The 21,080-nt window shown below is 37.8% G+C and overlaps 1 protein-coding gene across 3 annotated transcripts in view; it reads right to left on the reverse strand.

Annotated features, from left to right (window-relative positions):
- The window catches only part of LOC126195266 (testis-expressed protein 10 homolog), a 194,624-nt gene that overhangs the window by 109,580 nt on the left and 63,964 nt on the right, over positions 1-21,080 (reverse strand). For all 3 annotated transcript variants that reach the window (XM_049933792.1, XM_049933794.1, XM_049933793.1), the window contains exon 4: positions 16,338-16,610. In XM_049933792.1, coding sequence (XP_049789749.1) covers positions 16,338-16,610 — 273 coding nt within the window. The remainder of the gene's footprint in view (positions 1-16,337; positions 16,611-21,080) is intronic.

Consider the following 21,080-nt stretch of genomic DNA (forward strand, 5'->3'; position numbering starts at 1 on the left):
ATGGTAAAGATTTTATACAGCAGTTTAGAGCTTCCCAGCACTTTAGGAAATGAAACTCAGCAAACAAGAATGCCTATTGGAGACATCTTTGATGTGCAACAACGTGTACACTGCGTATTTTTGTACTACGAAAGTATAAAACAAATTCCACCAAACATAGCATTAAAATTGAGATCACGATGCACTTTTACCGGTCAGTCATATATCATCTCACATGACTTCACCAGCCTATAACAGCAGATATTCAGCATAGGATATGTTGTGTAATCAGCCAATAGCAACACCACCATTAAGTCGTGCAAACGCACAAATAGGAACAGTTAATGGTTTCAATTAATATACATATAGTATAGCTACAAGAAAAGCTAAGCTTTCACATGTAATATTGGTCTTCTTTGCATGAGTTACTGTTTGAGATATATCAAACATGAATGTGACAGTAAAATTTTAAATACTGACATAAATGGCTGGTCTTAGGGGCCTGAAATTTTTCTAGGTGGCTGGTCTTCAAAGTGGGTTTTCAATGAGAGTCAAGCGCTCTGCAATTTAAGAAATTCTCACACATAACATTATTCATTTTCCGTAAAAAAGAATTTACTTTGAAAGTAATGCTTCTTAAATGACCATTGACATTATTTTCCTGCACTCTGATAGAAACTGGTTCGTTTGGCCACTAATCAGAGAGCACCAGAAAGCAGGCATTACTGTGTATGTGCAGCTGCGATGACATAGGAAGCCCATGCTTCATGTTTGCTCTTCTTATACTCCTACTGCTGCATTTCTGTTTGGAATTTTGTGTGTAGTGGGGCATATGTGACCACATACTGCACTGTGGAATGATGTTTGGAGGGGACACATGGAGATATTCTTCATATGACAATTTTTTTTATCATATCCTATCCAGATAAGGAAGGCAAAATAAGAAATTAGTCCTTGCCACAATATTCATTACGAGGTACCCTACTATTTTGCTGTCGTGATTTCTTTTTTTTATTCACACTCTGCAATACTGTTACGTAGCATTTTCAATCAGGTTTACAGCAACACAACACTGGAAAAAGCTAACAAGAAGAATACAAGTTTCTTACAAAAAGCTAGTTGTTTGCATATACAAGAACTAAGGACAATAAGTTTTTCATGGTTTTTTCAAACTCTGTAAACAATTAACAAGGTTGTTTGTGAAGCCAAGAAACTGTATAATAGGCAGTTGATATTCTGCTCCATGGTAAATAAAAACAATGACTTATAGTGATAAAACACAGTGTGCTGCCAGTCTATATTATATCAAAGAACAGTTTCTGTAAAATCAAGAAGTAACAACACAAATTAAGAAATAATGTCAAGTGCACATTCATATGCCAAGATTCACAATGAAGTAGGCCCCTACTTGGTACTATGCTTTTCAGTGTGATTTTCAGGGTGCCAATTTTCCTCGAGTACCCAGTACTGTTTTACCTCATGTTTGGTTCTTTCTTATAGCATAATGCCGTATGTGCCAGAAGACGAAAATGTGGACTTTAAATTCAATGAACATTTTCAACTAGCCAATAATGTGGAATGCAACATTTCATTTCAAATAAATTGACTGCCTCTGCAATGTGATTAATGCCAGATTGCCATTAACGTAGAAGTAAAATAATCAGGAAACCACAACTAATAAAATATTTTGGTCTTCCATAGTTATGTGAATGATTTTAATTCACTTGATATCTCCCGGTCACAAAAATCCGTTTTGTTTTCATTTGACGAGACAGTTGTAAATGAAGAGAATGCAGCAAAATCATGAAACGAAACACAGGTCATGTGGCGACCACCACTGCCCCACTACAATTCAGACTGCTCTGTGCATGCACATATCTGGCAACTTGGATGCAACAGAAAAAATTTTCTGGGTTGCTTCTGGCTGCTTGTTGCTAGTGCCACACTTTAAGTAGCCAGAAGCGAGAGAAGGCTCTGCTCGTATGCCATCTAAGTTTCAGCCTGCCAGCCACTACTCAAACCAATCTAAGTTTACAAGCTGCGATGTCACACTCAAGTTTGTAGTTAGGAAGTATTACACAGTCTTTGTCGGCAGAGATTTGTCTGCACACTATGTTTTGTTATTGTAAATGGCAGATTTTCTTTGGAATTTAAATATTATTTTGGTGTTTTTCTCTCGTTTATGTTTTATTCCTGCAGTATTATTCTTCAGTAACAGGCTAAAGCAATATTTTTTGTTAGGTTATCAGCTCTTACCAGTCAAAAGTAGGAAAATTTAACTGAAAATTAAAACAATGAAAAAGTCCCAGAATTCTAAAACAGTTCCCAGGGTTTTCCCAGTTTTCTCTCCAATGAAAACATTTCTGGGTTTCCCAGTTGTCCCAGAGCTTATACGCTCTGAGTGGGCACTGGATCATTATGATTGGACTGTGTTTCAATGGAAACATTTCAAACAGCCACATAAACCACGCTTCTTGTTACTCCACATCGACAATTACATTCGCTTACACCATCGACGAGGCGAATGTCTGCTCAGAACATGCACCACACCACAGACGTGGGCCTCAGGGGGTCATATTACGCTATGTCAGACATTCACCTGAGCCTCCGCAGCCCCTGTGGCAGTAACAGAAGGCACCACAATAGTAAAGTGAAGTACGTGAACACCACTGCCGAACACCCACACCCCTCGAAGCTCACAGTATTCCCGACAGCAGTGGCACTTTCCAATGGGGACAACTATATCCAATAAAAACTAAGTTAGTTGCTTGACCATTTTTAAATATTTTAATTTTTTTGTATGTGATTACCCTATACCTGTGAAGTTCAAAACGGTTTTTTAAAAAATTTTACCTTTCACGTTTACTGAATGACGGCCACTTTCGTTTGTATGTGCGCCAGCATGTTTCAGTTTAGAGATGTTAGCAAAAATAGTAATATCCCTGCACTGGGTTAAGTTACAACATTCAATTGACATGATTGTTTTTAGAAAAGTGTCCTCTACAACATTGTCTATTATACAAAATATTCTAAATTCAAAAATAACCAGTCAAAATGACCTCCTAAGTTTGGTATCCAAATTTTCAAAAATCCACTTTTTAGGCCCAAAAATAACAAACAAGGAGTGATTTATGAGAGAATTTTTTCCTATAATTAGATATCATACACTACCAGCCTCATATAGAGCAAGAACACTTATAAATGTTTCCTTAATTTTTTATGAATATTTAAAAAGTTTCATTTTTTGTAAAGTTTGGGGTTAGTTATCTCAGGTGGGACTGAATATAAAAATATTATTTTTGCACAGTTTGTACACCTATATGATAGAAACATACTGTAAAAATTTCAACGTTTATATCTGACTGTGAACAAAGATATGAATTTTTGAAAATGAGAAATTAATTCACATTACTCTACAACTGATCTTATGGCTGTTGCCTAATCATATGTGATATTGGCGGGATGTAATCAATTATTATTGAAGTATGGTACTGAATCATATAAAAAAGTAAAAAATCTCAAAAACAGGAAAGCATGTGGAGAAGACACAATTACAGCAGAAATGCTCAAGCTTGGGGGAGAAACATCAGTAGAAGCACTACACAAAGAACTTGAACAAGTATGGGAAACCAAGAAAATCCCAAGTCACTGGAAAACTGCCCTAATTCACCCTTTGTTTAAAAAAAAGGTGACAAAAGGGATGTTAACAACTATCGTGGAATATCACTTCTCCCAGTCCCATACAAAATTCTATCAAAAGCCCTGCTCAATCGTGTATCACCAATTATAGAGGGAAAACTTGGAGAATATCAAGCTGGCTTCAGACCAGGAAGATCCTGCACCGAACAAATTTTTAACCTCAAAACAACAATGAACTATTTATCTACAAGGAGCAAGAAATATTTCATAACATTCATTGATTTCAAAAAAGCTTATGACTTAATCGATAGGGACACACTCATCAAAACACTTCGAGAATATGAAATAGATGAAACAACAATCACCATAATCAAAGAAACATTAACAAATACAACATCAAAAGTAAAATTCCAAGGAGAAATTTCACGGCATTTCGAGGTCAAAACCGGCGTCAGACAAGGAGATGCACTGTCCCTGGTACTCTTCAACTGTGTTCTGGATAGTCATAGCAGAATGGAGAAAACTCACGCAAAAACATGGAGTTGAGAAAGTCCAAATTGGAGGGAAGTGCTACAAAGCCATTGAAACCAACTGTTTTGCCTTCGCTGACGATCTCGCCTGTTTAGCTTACACACAAAAAGACACAATAAAACAAATAGAATTACTTAAAGAAACTGCTGAAAAAGCAGGCTTGCAAATTTCATTTGAAAAGACAGAAATCATTACAAATATCAAAAATCCACCAAAGAAAATAACTACGAAATACGGGAAAATACAGGTATCTACACATTTTAAATATCTTGGTGAACTAATTCAGCCTGTGGCAAAAGGTCATCCAGCCTGCAGGGCTAGAATACAAAAACTAGAGACAGCAACTCACTACTGCAGACAAATGTATTCAAAAAAATATATATCCAAAAACATTAAACTCAGACACTACCAGACTGTCATTAGACCGCAGATACTATATGCATCAGAAACACTGGCAAATTTTACATACGCAGAACAGATAGAAAATCGTGAAAGAAGAATTGAGGACAATTCTTGGACACAGGAAAATAACAGATGATCAAGGCAAGCCTGTATACAGACTAAAAAGCAACAAAGAAGTGTATACGGAGTGCAGCAAAATTACAGACGAAATTAGAAAAAGAAGATGCTCCTTTTATGCTCACATCATGAGGATGAACCCGAATAGGCTTACAAAACAAATATTTTCGTACATCGCAAATCTAAAAAATAAAAATTTATGGTTTATCAACACAGAAAGAGATCTAAAAGAAATGGACATAGATCAGGAAACAATATTTAACAGAAACCTTTTTAGAAAAAAACTGAATTCATTCACGGGTTTCGGTGAGAAAATTAAGAAGACTTGTGGAACTAAATGGTCTGAAGAGAGAAAAGCCGCCTTCAGCGCAAGAATGAAAGAAGTGTGGGCTGAGAGAAAGAAGACTTCCCAGAAGTGCAAGAAATAACTGTTTTCACGGTCTTTAACGGCCAAATTTGTATAATAATAATAAATAAAAAGTGGAATCTTTGAAGGGCAGGCAAAACTGCAACTAACCACATACGGAGACGGTTTCAATGGGCGGTGGTCACTGTGGTAACCACATAATATTTTCTCCCTTTACTGCTCAGGGGCCATTAGTCTCTCTACCAACCACCTAATTGTTGCCTAAAATGCCACTAGATGGCAGTGCAGGTCTTCTGCGCAACTTTTTGCCGTGTATTCAGAAAAATAGTTGATACTTCTTCATTGTTAGCACTGTTCTTGGAAGTGGCGTGCAGTATTCTGTGTAGCTCTTCTTTATATGACTATTTTTAGTAAGTAATTGCTTATATTTATGTGTTGAACATATATAAGTCTACGTGTAATATAACTTTAAATTGGAATAGAATTTTCCATGTCTTAGAGACAAATTTCTGTACAGTTAGTGCTGCTAACCACCGCCCCTCTGCTCCACCCAGTGTATTTTCTTTGTCTCCGTCGAACATGTCAAGCCGAAAAGGAATAACCGACGGCAAATGTCACCGAATTTTATTTGAAGAAATACCTTCCAGTGACAGCAGTGTTGACAGTGATGGCGGTGACGGAAGTGACCCCACATTCACGACAAGCTGTGCAAGTTCTAGTCTTGTGTGCAGTCGTGTGTCGAGCAGTAGTGATTCTCAGCATGACAGTGAAATTGATGACGTCAGTGAAAATAATATTTTGCCATCTACTGTTCCATGGACAGTCACTGTAAACTGGAGCCAAGAAACAAGTGTTGACCAAGTGCCATTATTTATTGGAGAAGGTGGCGTGATCGCAGAAATAAAGAACAAAGTGAACCTAAAGCCAATTGACTTGTTTTGTGAATTTTTCGATGAAACACTAATAAAACAGATAGTGTTCCAAACTAATTTGTATGCTGCACAGAAAGGCAAAAATTTTGTGCCCACCAACAAAGTTGAAATTAATAACCAATATCACTTGTCCAATTGTATTGAAAGACTACAATTCCAGTATGAACTATATGGATAATTTTGATCAACTAAAGTCAGACTATGCCATTGACAGAAAAAAAAGCAAGAAATGGTGGATGAGATTGTTTTTCACTTCTTAGACGGCAGTGTGACAAACACGTTCATTATACACAAAGAAATCGAAATGGAGCAGTTCTCCAATAAAGACTTCTGTCGAGAGGTGTACAAAATCTTGTTGGCTCCAAAAATAGTTTCAGTGGCAGCTAATTTTGCTTCTGTATCTCAAAGTAGTATAGCAACCCAGATCAAATCACACAAACCATACGTAGACGAAAATATTCGCCACGAAAGCAGTAAACATCAACCAATTCACTCATCATCTACAAGATGCGCAGTTTGCAGTTCAAAGAAAAATCCAGCGCAAACAGTGTGGATGTGTTCACTGTGCAAAGTACCTTTGTGTCTGAGATCAGGCAAGAACTGTTTCAAGAGATACCACGAAAATTAAAAACTAGTTATTTCAAAGTTCAACCACCAAATATCGAATTTGTATACTGTAATGGGGTGGTGGTTACCTGTAGTGACCACATTTAATGTTAATATTTTGTTGTTGTTTAAGTGAAATTTTACAAACTCAATGTATAAAACACATCAAAACAATAAAACAAATGTGTTACAAGTAAAAGAAATTTGAAATTTGCAAATAATTTTTCTTGCCCCACTAGAGTAAATTTTAGTTGTATTTACCTGCCCATCAAAGAGTTACCATCCTTCGAGATGCAACTGTTCCTAAACCTGGTGGTGAATGTTAAGAACACTTATTTCTTCAGGCAGCTTATGTGATATAGAATAATACCTCCCAGTTGCTGTGGAAGTTCAAGCACTGAATGTTTCCTTAAAACATTTTTCATTGGTATCCAAACTTTGTCACTAGTAGATTTCTTGAATGATGTTCTTGGGCCATCATGGTGGTAACAATGCACAAAACATCATTGTTTTCCAAACTTATTCTTTCAACCTCTGCAAGCCACCACTGTTCATCATACACACATGCCACTATGTCATTCAACATTAAGGACAGAGATGTAATCTTATCGACACAATGATCCTCAAAATTTTCAGTTTCTGATGTTACATTGCACTGAACTAAGTTCTCTGCAATGCCAAGGAATTTGTGGAAATGTCTTGTTCCTTTTATTGCTATACAGTTTTCAAATCTGGTTTGAAATGTTGTTTTCATTTACAGAACCAATTCTTCTTTCTTGATCAAAAAATAGGAATGCCTTTAATATTATCCTTGCAAAAGACATACATGTCCTGTACTGTGAGAATTTGGTCTGTGGTTGGTATTTGTAGGCTGGCTTTACTTACTTCATCACATGCATTTTTACCATGGCAAGATGCAAGAAAGTGACATTCAGCCTCCAACCCTACTTTGTGGTTGCACAGATTTGAAAAATTCTTTTTGTTCTTATACTGACTACCACTTCCATCTGAAAAGTATATCAGCTTCTCAACCTTGGTAAAACACTCTTTTATGTAATTTATTACATACTTTTGAAACACATGTACAACCAAAGTCTTGTGCTCCAAGCAGTAGCTTAGAATGCAAATTGAAGAACTTCATCCTTCTCATTTTTACAGTAGAGAGTAAATGAATGCACTGTTGCCTGGTCATTGACCCAGTGGTGCCCTTGTATTGCATCCTGAATCACAAATGTAAAATTGTGCTTTTTTGTCCTTTGAAAACTTACTTTGGATTTTAGTAACATAGTGGTCACTTTTGAGTTTTTGCTAAGTTATCAATTAAAGATTACAAGTACTCTTCCTGAGATTTAACCACTGTTATCATTTCTGCCCTGTCAGTTGTGACCCATTGCTTGGAGGTAATACTGTCTGGCATTTCCTCATCATATTCGTGAAACAATTCAATAACGGTTTCCTTACCAGGGCATTTATTACACAAACTCATCATGCAGTCATAACTATTAGTATCACAGACCATTAAATCTAGTAACTATTTGTAGTTAAGATCACTGAGGTTTGCACCTGCAATCATCAATTGGGCATTTTGATGATATAAACAAACACATATGGAGTGTGTCCCTGAGGACCCAGCCAAAATACACCACTTAGGGCGGAGGTCACAAAATTATGACCTTTCAATTTTGCATTCAGGATGAGAATTTTTGAAGGCTACATAAAGTTCATTTAAATTTGACAGCACTAGTCGTTTCTGCTTAGTTACTTTAACTCCAATTTTAACAACTCTTTTGCTATCTTTGCAACCTGGGTACATTCTCCTGTTTTCATCATCTTCAAAAAACTGCTGGATCTTTTTAATAGTTTCTTCACTTATATCTACTCCATCTTTCCTAAAACTGGAAAAATGCTTGCTGTTTCACTAATTTTCAGGTCAGTTTAACCAAACAATGAGAAACGTTGAATTCATGAACTATTTTGTCTCTTGGCTGTGAGTCAGGAAGCAATCTTAAAATTTGAACTTTTTCCTCTTTAGATATCACTGAACATTAATTTTCTCTATTCTCTATTAAGCTCAAATATTCAGTGTCAGATGATGCTGGGGGTATGTTTTCTTCTTCTGTAGAAATAATGTTGGTATCTGTATTATTAAAGCATGATTCCAAGTCTTTTCTAATTTTGTCTGAAATTTGATGCACTTTATTTTCAATCCTATCCCCATGAACCATGGACCCTGCCACTGGTGGGGAGGCTTGCGTGCCTTAACGATACAGATGGCTGTACCATAGGTGCAACCACAACGGAGGGGTATCTGTTGAGAGGCCAGACAAACGTGTGGTTCCTGAAGAGGGGCAGCAGCCTTTTCAGTTGTTGCAGGGGCAACAGTCTGGATGATTGACTGATCTGGCCTTGCAACTATAACCAAAATGGTCTTGCTATGCTGGTACTGCGAACGGCTGAAAGCAAGGGGAAACTACAGCTGTAATTATTCCCGAGGGCATGCAGCTTTAGTGTATGGTTAAATGATGATGGCGTCCTCTCGGATAAAATATCCCGGAGGTAAAATAGTCCCCCATTCGAGTCTCCGGGCAGGGACTACTCAGGAAGACGTCGTTACCAGGAGAAAGAAAACTGGCGTTCTACGGATCGGAGCGTGGAATGTCAGATCCCTTAATCAGGCAGGTAGGTTAGAAAATTTAAAAAGGGAAATGGATAGGTTAAAGTTAGATATAGTGGGAATTAGTGAAGTTAGGTGGCAGGAGGTACAAGACTTTTGGTCAGGTGAATACAGGGTTATAAATACAAAATCAAATAGGGGTAATGCAGGAGTAGGTTTAATAATAAATAAAAAAAAATAGGAGTGCGGGTAAGCTACTACAAACAGCATAGTGAACGCATTATTGTGGCCAATATAGACACGAAGCCCATGCCTACTACAGTAGTACAAGTTTATATGCCAACTAGCTCTACGTATAATGAAGAAATTGATGAAATGTATGATGAGATAAAAGAAATTATTCAGGTAATGAAGGGAGACGAAAATTTAATAGTCATGGGTGACTGGAGTTCTAGAGTAGGAAAAGGGAGAGAAGGAAACATAGCAGGTGAATATGGATTGGGGGAGAGAAATGAAAGAGGAAGCCGTCTGGTAGAATTAGCTAACACATGGTTCAAGAATCATAAAAGAAGGTTGTATACATGGAAGAATCCTGGAGATACTAGAAGGTATCAGATAGATTATATAATGGTAAGACAGAGATTTAGGAACCAGGTTTTAAATTGTAAGACATTTCCAGAGGCAGATGTGGACTCTGACCACAATCTATTGGTTATGACCTGTAGATTAAACCTGAAGAAACTGCAAAAAGGTGGGAATTTAAGGAGATGGGACCTGGATAAACTGACTAAACCAGAGGTTGTACAGAGTTTCAGGGAGAGCATAAGGGAACAATTGACAGGAATGGGGGAAAGAAATACAGTAGAAGAGGAATGGGTAGCTTTGAGGGATGAAGTAGTGAAGGCAGCAGAGGATCAAGTAGGTAAAAAGACGAGGGCTAGTAGAAATCCTTGAGTAACAGAAGAAATATTGAATGTAATTGATGAAAGGAGAAAATATAAAAATGCAGTAAATGAAGCAGGCAAAAAGGAATACAAACGTCTCAAAAATGAGATCGACAGGAAGTGCAAAATGGCTAAGCAGGGATGGCTAAGCAGGGATGGCTAGAGGAGAAATGTAAGGATGTAGAGGCTTGTCTCACTAGGGGTAAGATAGATACTGCCTACAGGAAAATTAAAGAGACCTTTGGAGAGAAGAAAACCACTTGTATGAATATCAAGAGCTCAGATGGCAACCCAGTTGTAAGCAAAGAAGGGAAGGCAGAAAGGTGGAAGGAGTATATAGAGGGTTTATACAAGGGCGATGTACTTGAGGACAATATTATGGAAGTGGAAGAGGATGTAGATGAAGATGAAATGGGAGATACGATACTGCGTGAAGAGTTTGACAGAGCACTGAAAGACCTAAGTCGAAACAAGGCCCTGGGAGTAGACAACATTCCATTGGAACTACTGACAGCCTTGGGAGAGCCAGTCCTGACAAAACTCTACCATCTGGTGAGCAAGATGTATGGGACAGGTGAAATACCCTCAGACTTCAAGAAGAATATAATAATTCCAATCCCAAAGAAAGTAGGTGTCCACAGGTGTGAAAATTACCGGACTATCAGTTTAATAAGTCACAGCTTCAAAATACTAACGCGAATTCTTTACAGACAAATGGAAAAACTGGTAGAAGCCGACCTCGGCGAAGATCAGTTTGGATTCCGCAGAAATGTTGGAACACGTGAGGCAATACTGACCCTACGACTTATCTTAGAAAATAGATTAAGGAAAGGCAAACCTACATTTCTAGCAGTTGTAGACTTAGAGAAAGCTTTTGACAATGTTGACTGGAATACTCTCTTTCAAATTCTGAAGGTGACAGGGGTAAAATACAGGGAGCGAAAGGCTATTTACAATTTGTACAGAAACCAGATGGCAGTTATAAGAGTCGAGGGGCATGAAAGGGAAGCAGCGGTTGGGAAGGGAGTGAGACAGGGTTGTAGCCTGTCCCCAATGTTATTCAATCTGTATATTGAGCAAGCAGTAAAGGAAACAAAAGAAAAATTCGGAGTAGGTATTAAAGTCCATGGAGAAGAAATAAAAACTTTGAGGTTCGCCGATGACATTGTAATTCTGTCAGAGACAGCAAAGGACTTGGAAAAGCAGTTGAACGGAATGGACAGTGTCTTGAAAGGAGGATATAAGATGAACATCAACAAAAGCAAAACGAGGATAATGGAATGTAGTCGAATTAAGTCGGGTGATGCTGAGGGAATTAGATTGGGAAATGAGACACTTAAAGTAGTAAAGGAGTTTTGCTATTTGTGGAGCAAAATAATTGATGATGGTCGAATTAAAGAGGATATAAAATGTAGACTGGCAATGGCAAGGAAAGCGTTTCTGAAGAAGAGAAATTTGTTAACATCGAGCATAGATTGAAGTGTCAGGAAGTCGTTTCTGAAAGTATTTGTATGGAGTGTAGCCATGTATGGAAGTGAAACATGGACGATAAATGGTTTGGACAAGAAGAGAATAGAAACTTTCGAAATGTGGTGCTACAGAAGAATGCGGAAGATTGGATGGATAGAACACGTAACTAATGAGGAGGTATTGAATAGAATTGGGGAGAAGAGGAGTTTGTGGCACAACTTGACAAGAAGAAGGGACCGGTTGGTAGGACATGTTCTGAGGCATCAAGGGATCACAAATTTAGCGTTGGCGGGCAGCGTGCAGGGTAAATATCGTAGAGGGAGACCAAGAGATGAATACACTAAGCAGATTCAGAAGGATGTAGATTGCAATAGGTACTGGGAGATGAAGAAGCTTGCACAGGACTGAAGACAACAACAACAACAACAACATTTTTAATAGCTGCTTTTCTTTTTCTGCTACTTAATTTTATTATTTTCGAAGCAGGAGATATGTCTAACTTAGGACAAGCAAAATACAATATGCTAACAGCTTCCTAATTAGGAATATAAATGTCATTAACAAGGTTACATGATTCTGGTTCTGTATTCACAACAAAAATTTTTGAGTAACAATTTGGGCACAGGGAATTCCCAGGAATCACATTATGTTTCACATGGGAAGCTGTTTCACTCTCACATAACAAGGACAAATTTTCAAGTTTTATTTACCTCACACCTTTAGTAATAGGCTTTTTATGAACATTAAGTGGATCATAGGACTTTCTTCCAAAAATGTGGTTGTACTTCAGAATATATTTCTTCTCATGATACTCACACACAATGTTAGAGAAGAACTTACTCGGAATTTAAAAAAAGTTTGTCTAACTTCATCAAAGTCATTGACATTTTTCAAGGTTTTTGAAACAACTGTAAACTGTTTTGTGACACACTTCACGTGCTATCTGTCCAACAGAGCACTGTTCATCTATGTTATTGCATGCCCGTAAATCTCTCAAAATTAATTGCAAATTACACACAGAACAAAGCACATAACACATTCCACACCCTCCATGAAGTACATACATCCACTCTAACAAAGGTTTCAGAACAGACTGACTACAACAATGCCACACCCAGCAATAATGTACTTCTTTACTGACAATAAACCTAAACGTAAATGGGCATTTTTATTACCATAGAACAAACGCGAAAGCTCCTATTGTTTACTACAGCATTATTAAAAATAAATAAACTAAGTTAATATTGGGTGGTAGTGTTAATTAAATATGTGTCACAATTCAATTTTATTACAATGAAACAATAAACCATTTAAATAGGCAAGAGCCATAAGATCAGCTGTAAAGTAATGTGAATTATTTCCTCATTTTCAGAAATTCATATCTTTGTTCACAATCAGATATCAACGTTGAAATTTTTACGGTACGTTGCTATCATATATGTGTACAAACTGTGCAAAAACTATATTTTTATATTTAGTCCCACCTGAGATAACTAACCCCAACCTTCACAAAAAATGAAAATTTTCAAATTTCAAAAATTCATAAAAAATTAAGGAAACATTTGTAAGTGTTCTTGCTCTATATGAGGCTAGTAGTGTATGATATCTAACTGTAGGAAAAAAATAGACACTCATACTCACTCCTTGTCTGTTATTTTTGGGCCTAAAAATTGGATTTTTGAAAATTTGGATACCAAACTTTGGAGGTCATTTTGACTGGTTATTTTTGAATTTGGGGTAGTCTGTGTAATAGACAATGTTGTAGAGGACACTTTTCTAAAAACAAACATGTTAATTGCAATGTTGTAACTTAACCCAGTGCAGAGATATTCAAATTTTCGCTAATGTCTCCAGACTGAAAAATCGTCGCGCGCCTACAAATAAAAATGGCCACCATCCAGTAAAGGCGCAAGATATTTTTTTTTTAAAAAAAAATTGTTTTGAACTTCTCAAATATAGTTCACGATAAAGGATGACAGCCAAAAACAGTTGCAGGATAAAAATGCAACTTTTTTTGGCTGTCATCCTTTGTCGTGAAGAATTTCAACAGTTGCTGTTGCAGCCATGTTTAAAATCTCTCAAATATAGGGCAAACACAAATAAAAAATTGAAATATTTAAAAGTGGCCAAGCAACCATTGCTGGACCACTTCATATGGATTAACCCTACAGTGGTTCGAGGAGCACGACAGTGAACTGGAGTGGACACCTCGGCCGTCCCCTCGGCCCTGCCTGAGCCCTGACGAAACACACCTCTGGGACGTTACCGGGCACCAGGTTTGCAACCAGAAACCACTGGCCCACAGCTTACGAGAACTGCACGACCTGTGTGTATGCATCTGGTGCTGCGGTACATAACTCTGAAAATGCACAGGGGACCTGCTCAACCCCTGCCACACACGATTGCTGCTGTACCATGTTCCTAAGGTCGGCTGATGTGCCCATATTAAGTTCTGGCTCATCAGCATACATTTGTTGGTTGTTGGGCAATCACAACTCTGTGACAACAAATATTGTCATACTGGCCTTTTGTATCAAATGTTTGATAAACATATTTCGACACCAACGACACAGTAGTGCATTACTCAAACAGAATGACGATACAACAAAATTGTACTTGAGATACGGTTTCAAATGAACGACAGTTTGTGCAAACACGTTCGGTGGCAGTCATGTTCGGACCTTATGCAAAAGGTACACTGAATATTTACAAAAATGTTACATATGTATCGTACGTATTCAATTTTTATCAAGTAGTATGCACACAGGAGGAGGAGCAGTGCAATAAATTTAATAATGTTGCAACTATAGCAGAGTGTAGTCTACAAATTACAAAAACATATTGTAAGATATTACATGTACATATTAAAACCGTTATATCTTAGGAAAGAAGTGTCTTGACATAATCACCTGTTTCATGTCTGTGTCTGTCTCGAGTCACTGTGATGGTAGGGTGAGCTTTGAGACAGTGCAAAGCTTCATCATAGAACTGGTAAAAAAATGTTGAGCAATTTCTCATTTCCTAAGTAGTTCTGTTCTTTTAAAATACTATTGTATTGGCCTCCGAGACAGTTATACATTTCCATTTCTTTGTATACATTCAAAATAGCGCTTTTTATGTCTTGTGCAGAACCTCCATTAAGTCACTGATGCCAAGAGCTTTGTGTTTTCACTCCTTCAATGTGCTTCAAAGGTAGACAGGGACAAATCGTGGCGTGTCCTTCAAAATACATGCTAAAAGTTCTTCTCGTTTGGCCAGTGTAAAATTTTGGGAGGTTTCCAAACAAGTTTTGTACATACCTAATTTTTAACATGGCTAACCTTTATGAGGAATATGTTACAATTATTGATGAAAAATCAAGCAATGTAAAATTCAGGCGCGAACAACAACACAGAAGGGACAGATTGCTACTCACCTTATAGAGAAGTTGGCAAAATCAAAAACACTGCTAAAATGTTATAGCTTTCAGACAAAGTACTGCATCTGCATTAGAAAACACACACACATTCATAAAAACACAACTCACACACACATGGCTACTGTCTCAAGATGGTGGCGCTTCAATAGTGCATAAATAAACTAAAATTTGAAGTGCCATAAAGTCATTTAAAGAACTCTTCCCAGGTTACTAAGCTAAATCCCATTTGCAAAATGTAGCATTGATGATAAGTACATCTTCTACCCATAAAGTTTCATACATCTGTTTATCAGACTGTTTTAATATTTTAGTAGTCTTGTTCACTGTGCCTGTCTGCAACCTAAATGTCTCTTCTGTGTGCTGAGTAGCAATCTATCCTTTCCATATTATTGTTACAACAAGCAAGTTATTTAAGTTATGCATGGCCATACCAATATCAGTAGGAGCAATGTTTTAATGATAAATATGATGTTTGCTCTCAAAAGTACTTGGATAAGTAGTGTGTTTCATACTGACAGAGACAACAAACTAGTATGGCAATATCTGTCATTAAAGAATTGTGACCGCTTAACATCCAACAAATATACGTAAGAATTTACCATATATAATGTTCACTATGTTCTGTTTACTCTCTGCTTTCAACTTGAACATTAACAATAAATACCGTACTGAAGACGTAAATTCATTTTCGTAAAATAATATTAACAGCGCACTTGAAAATTATCAAGCCATAACTGTGCAATAGTGGAGAAATAAACCAAAATTAAAGTGGCATGCAGTCATTTAATAAATGCTTCTAAGGTCATTAAGTGAAATCCCATTTGCAAAATGCAGCACTTGCTTACATTTTTCTCAGCACATAAGTTCTAGTTTCTATCTTTTTTAAAATGTAATTTCTATTTTCTTTTACTGTTTCCATCCTGGACAACACCACCATATTTCTGAGTTCAAAACTGCTAACAAAAACAACAGAAATGATGGACTGCCACCTACTGAGACATACAGAAGTTCAAGTAGTAATGATGGATAATCAGACAGACAATCGCTGCCCAATCCAGACATATGCACAAAATGCCTCAGGTTTGCAGTGTTTGTGTAGGTGCTATTTGCAAGTGTATAGAGGGCTGCATATGACACTGCAGACAAGAAGTGTACCTGGTGAACAATGGAGGGCAAACCTGCACCACAGGCACTAACCAGACATCTCCTACAAACATCAGAGCGAGTACCTCATGTTGCTCACCTCTGTATGCCTGAAAGTAATATTTTTATCATTAAATATATGCATTTTTAATATTCTCTTCATGTAATACATCACCTGTATTCTCCACCTGACGCTCGTCAGACGGCTCCCGAGATTCACTGTAAGCATCCGTCCAGGCTTCGAATCCGAACGAAGTCTTGAAATCATGTCGAAAAATTTGGGAAGAACTGTGTGTATGTGGTGAGCCATAAGTTTTGGATATGAATCCAAAACTGCATCCAGAAGCAGCAGGGAGTCTTCCTGAATGGCATGGTTTATGTGTGTCATGGCACAGCACATGTAGGAGAACAGCACATTCATCAATGGCAGTATATGGACTTCATCTACCTGTTAAAAGGTATTGTCATTAATACACAGTAGTTGAAAACATTACTATAAAAATGAATTGAGACATCTCAGATAATAATTATGCAAATCATCAAAACCGAAGAAGAGTAAGACATCTCAGATCAATAAAATGTGATTATGTACACTCAAATATTAAGTGAGGGGAGAACATTAGAACTGGTATACAGTGTGTGTTGCACATAGCACTGACAAAGTGCAGGGGCTTAATGAGCCAAGAGTGTGAAGTAGACAAATTAAACTTCACTGGACAATAAACTTCACTGGGCACCAGGAACGATGTACAGTGGCTTGTGCTCACTGTGACGAATACATTGTATCAGAAGATTACAAATCCATGATCAAAGTTTAGACAAGAAGAGAATAGAAGCTTTCAAAATGTGTTGTTACAAAAGAATGCTGAAGATTAGATGGATAGAGAGGTAATGAAAAGAATTGGGGCAAAGAGGAATTTGTGGCACAACTTGACTAGAAGAAGGGATCGGTTGTTAGGACATGTTCTGAGGCATCAAGGGATCACCAATTTAGTATTGGAAGGCTAGTGTGGAGGGTAAAAATCGTGGAGAGAGAAGAAGAGATGAATACATTAAGCAGATTGAGAAGGATGCAGTAGGTACTTGGAGATGAAGAAGCTCGCACAAGATAGAGTAGCATGGAGAGCTGCATCAAACCAGTCTATGGACTGAAGATGACGACGACAACAACAACAACAACAACAACAACAACCAATGGCGTTATAGTAATTTATAATAAACAAAACACAAAGAAGAAAAATAAAATGGTACACGTTTATGATGTTGTAATGAATGATAAGTGTTGACACAATATAAGCATATAAGACAATAACAAAAGTTGTGCACTGGTTCAAATAAACGTGAACTGGATATTTGCATATCTGAGGAACACCAAATACTAAAGTAGACTGTAATCATTTATTTGTTATTTCAAAAATATAATGAAAATTGAACAAAGTGAAGCTGAGAAATTTTGTTTCCTGGTGAACAAATGTGCCACAGATACTGTTGTGATGTTGGAAACAATCTACAAATCATGTTCTTGATTTAAAAACATGTAGATAAATAGTAATCACCATCTGGACATTTGTAAACTACCAATCAGATAACAATTTCAAGAAAATTCACAAACTAGTGCTCAATGCTGATTATTTTTCAATACTGTAACAGTGACAAAGGAACTACAGTTTTGAAACTGAAATTCATCAAATGAAGTTGACATCACGACTGTGTTAAATTTTTTATGCAAATAGGATAGCACTATCGTAGATCCTTTCGACAGGTCATACTCCCCATAAAATTTCTATTCTCAGATTCTGAAAAGATTGCAGAACAGTGTGCAACAAAAAAGACACAACTTGTGGTAGCTGGTAGAGATTAGCAGGAGAGTGAGTATAAGTCTAGGGCCTAATACTGAGGGATGCACACATAAGGAATTAAAGTAACACACTATGTCAGTGCAATGCAGACTCACTTCCTTCCCACTGTAGCAGATACGACGAACCCGAGAACAGTGGCGCCGCGGTCACTTCTAGCTAACCGACTCATTCTCTCTTGCCGAAGTGTGCAGGAGAGTAAGGCTACTCGTGACTCAGCATCAAGTTAAGTGCATGATCTTGCCATTGTAAAGTAACACTGACAGGGCTAAATGTCTGTCAGGATCTGATGACCTCTAATGGAGATTTTTGTGAGACTGTCGAGAGCATAAGATGAAAATTAAATAATGCAATAAACACAATTACAAACTGCAAATGTAATGTCTGGAATAAGTTTGACGCCATAGTCCACACTTCAGACAAAAAAGTATAGACAACATCCTATGCAAACAAAGTGTTCGTATTCTTGTTTATTCTACCTCCACCGTGACAACACATATGAACTCTGTCACAAAAGCTAGGCACCGAGCAATGTCGCTGTTGTATCCTTGCAACCAAAAATCACACTATTTGTATATTCTTTTTGTCATGACGAGTTGTGTTTTGAGCTAATAGCAAGTTACGTAGTTTACCTCTGTTTACAAACAAATAGCAAGTTGTGTAGTGTATCACTGATTCCTGTAACTTTTTGGAAGTCTACTGTAAATTTACTTTAATGATTAATCATCATTTAGATAATACATTTCATCCTCATGTCCTATTCTCTTGTACTGTTGTCAAAGACCCAGTACCATGCCAGCAGTGTGTGTGTGCATCAACTTAATTGTCAGACATTCTCTGAAGAGAGACTACTCTCTAAAATACACATGCACGCACTCTCTCTGAATATGCACTGCTGATCAGTCAGTCACTTTACCAAAAAGACTCAAATGGTGTTCCACTGCATTCAGGTTGGGACTCTAGGCAGGTCAGTCCACTGGAATGCTATTGTCTACAAACCACTGCCTCATTCGCGCCGATTCTCAAGAGTGTGAAATGTCATGCAGACAAACTGACTCTGAACTGTTTCCCTTCTGTTCGCAATACACAATGCTATAAAACAACAATGGAAATTCTCAGTATTTATAATACTAATAAGGAAATTGCAACCATTCATCTGAAGCATCCTGATGTGTGATGCATAGAAAAACATAACAGCAAACAACATTCCCACTAACTTCTGAGCTCTTGCTCTTTTTCTAGCTATGTGTGTGACAAATAGAAACACGTAACAGAAAACAGTATTCACACTATCCTTTGAGCTCTTACTCTTTTTCTAGCTAAGTGTGTTACATGTTTCTGTGCGTCACATCAGGCCATTTTATGCAAGTGGTTGCCTTTCCCTTAATTTATGAACAATGCTGTAAAATGTGTTCATATCCTTCCACATATAGCATTTTCTTAGGTGCAATAAGTGGACCATACCCACACAAACCACAAAAAACACCCTCTTACAGTAAAGCCACCACCTCTGTACATCACTGCTGCCGTTATGGCAGGTAGTGTTCTCCTCCCATCAGATTATCGGAGCATATAGCACAATTTATCAATGTGAGTCACTCATTTCCAGCCATCCACTGTCAAATAGCACCACTTGTTATACCATTTTAAGGATCACTTATTTTTTATTACAAAAATGTGTGTATTACAAATAGCTGCTCAACCAGTGTACTCCATTCTTTTTAACTTCATGCACACAGTCACTGTGTTAGTTGGACAACTGGTAACACTCAGGTGATTCCTTCCACCAATTTTACTAAATTTTTTACAATCACCGTACGCAACGTTCGACAGTCCCTGTCCATTAGTATATGAGTACTCAGTTTAGCTGCAGTTGCTCCATCATGTTTCCACTTAACAACTACATTGCTAACAGTTGACTTGGCCAGCTTTAGAAGAGTTGCCATACCCCCAATAGATTTGTTGCTCACGTGACATCCAATGACTAGTCCACATTCGAAGCCACTGAGCTCTCCTGGCTGACCAACTCTGCTCTCCCGCTTCTCTGCTGACAACAATGTACTCCCTGCCTTCTTTTATGCCGGTGGGTCTGCCTGTTGAGGCATCTAGCGATCAATTCAGTGTTACATAAAGGTCCCCAGACAGTTTGATCAAATAGTGTATACGCTTTGCGAATGTGCACAGTTACCCTGGAATGTAACTTCTTACAATATACAGGTATCAGAGTGAAAATTCGAAAAGTAAATAAACATCTGTATAAAGTGTCAATGACAACAGGTGTCACCCTGATAATGAACACAGCAGTACTTGGTCAGAGACTGTGCAAATGACACGGACACGTTTGTACAGGCGCACGACAGCAAGGTCTTTAGCGCCCGTGCGAGTGTCAGTAAAATACACAAAACAGGAAGATAAAACAGCACATAAAACACAGGTAACAAATGTTGATAAACTACTTGCATAGTCGCACAGAACCACGCAAAAAAGTGTTACATCAGTAGCAAACATTAACGACACAGGAAGAAAGTGGTGTCAGGAGCTAAAACAATATAGCAGATGGACATCACTGGCTGACCGCAAGAATAAAAAATGGAGAAGACAGCCACTCTGCAACACAGAAAAACCTCCAGTCTAAAAGTTAAGGCCCGAGTCCAGAAACATCACAAAACTTTAAAACCTTAATCACACTCGTCTCACCATCAGCTAAAATAGAGTGCAGATCCCACCAATATTTGCTCCTGTCCTTGCATCACAATATAAAATGCACTCTGTTAAAATATGGCAGATAGAGATGTGCACGCCACAAGCATCACAAAATGGGGGATCCTGTCGACAGTGCACGCCACAAGCATCACAAAATGGGGGATCCTGTCGACATTGTCAAAAGCTGTGTGTGAGAGGGCAGTGCCCGATTCTAAGATTTGTGAGGGTCACTTCATCTCGCAGAAGCAACTGACACCAGGAATGCCACGGCTGGGTTGTTGTCTTCACCAGCCACAGCTTATTGGCAGTCACTGCCAGTCAATCCTCATCCCGTAAATGACAGCTCGCAAGGGAATAAG

This window comes from Schistocerca nitens, chromosome 7, assembly GCF_023898315.1.
Source record: "Schistocerca nitens isolate TAMUIC-IGC-003100 chromosome 7, iqSchNite1.1, whole genome shotgun sequence".
Taxonomy (NCBI): Eukaryota; Metazoa; Arthropoda; class Insecta; order Orthoptera; family Acrididae; genus Schistocerca; species Schistocerca nitens.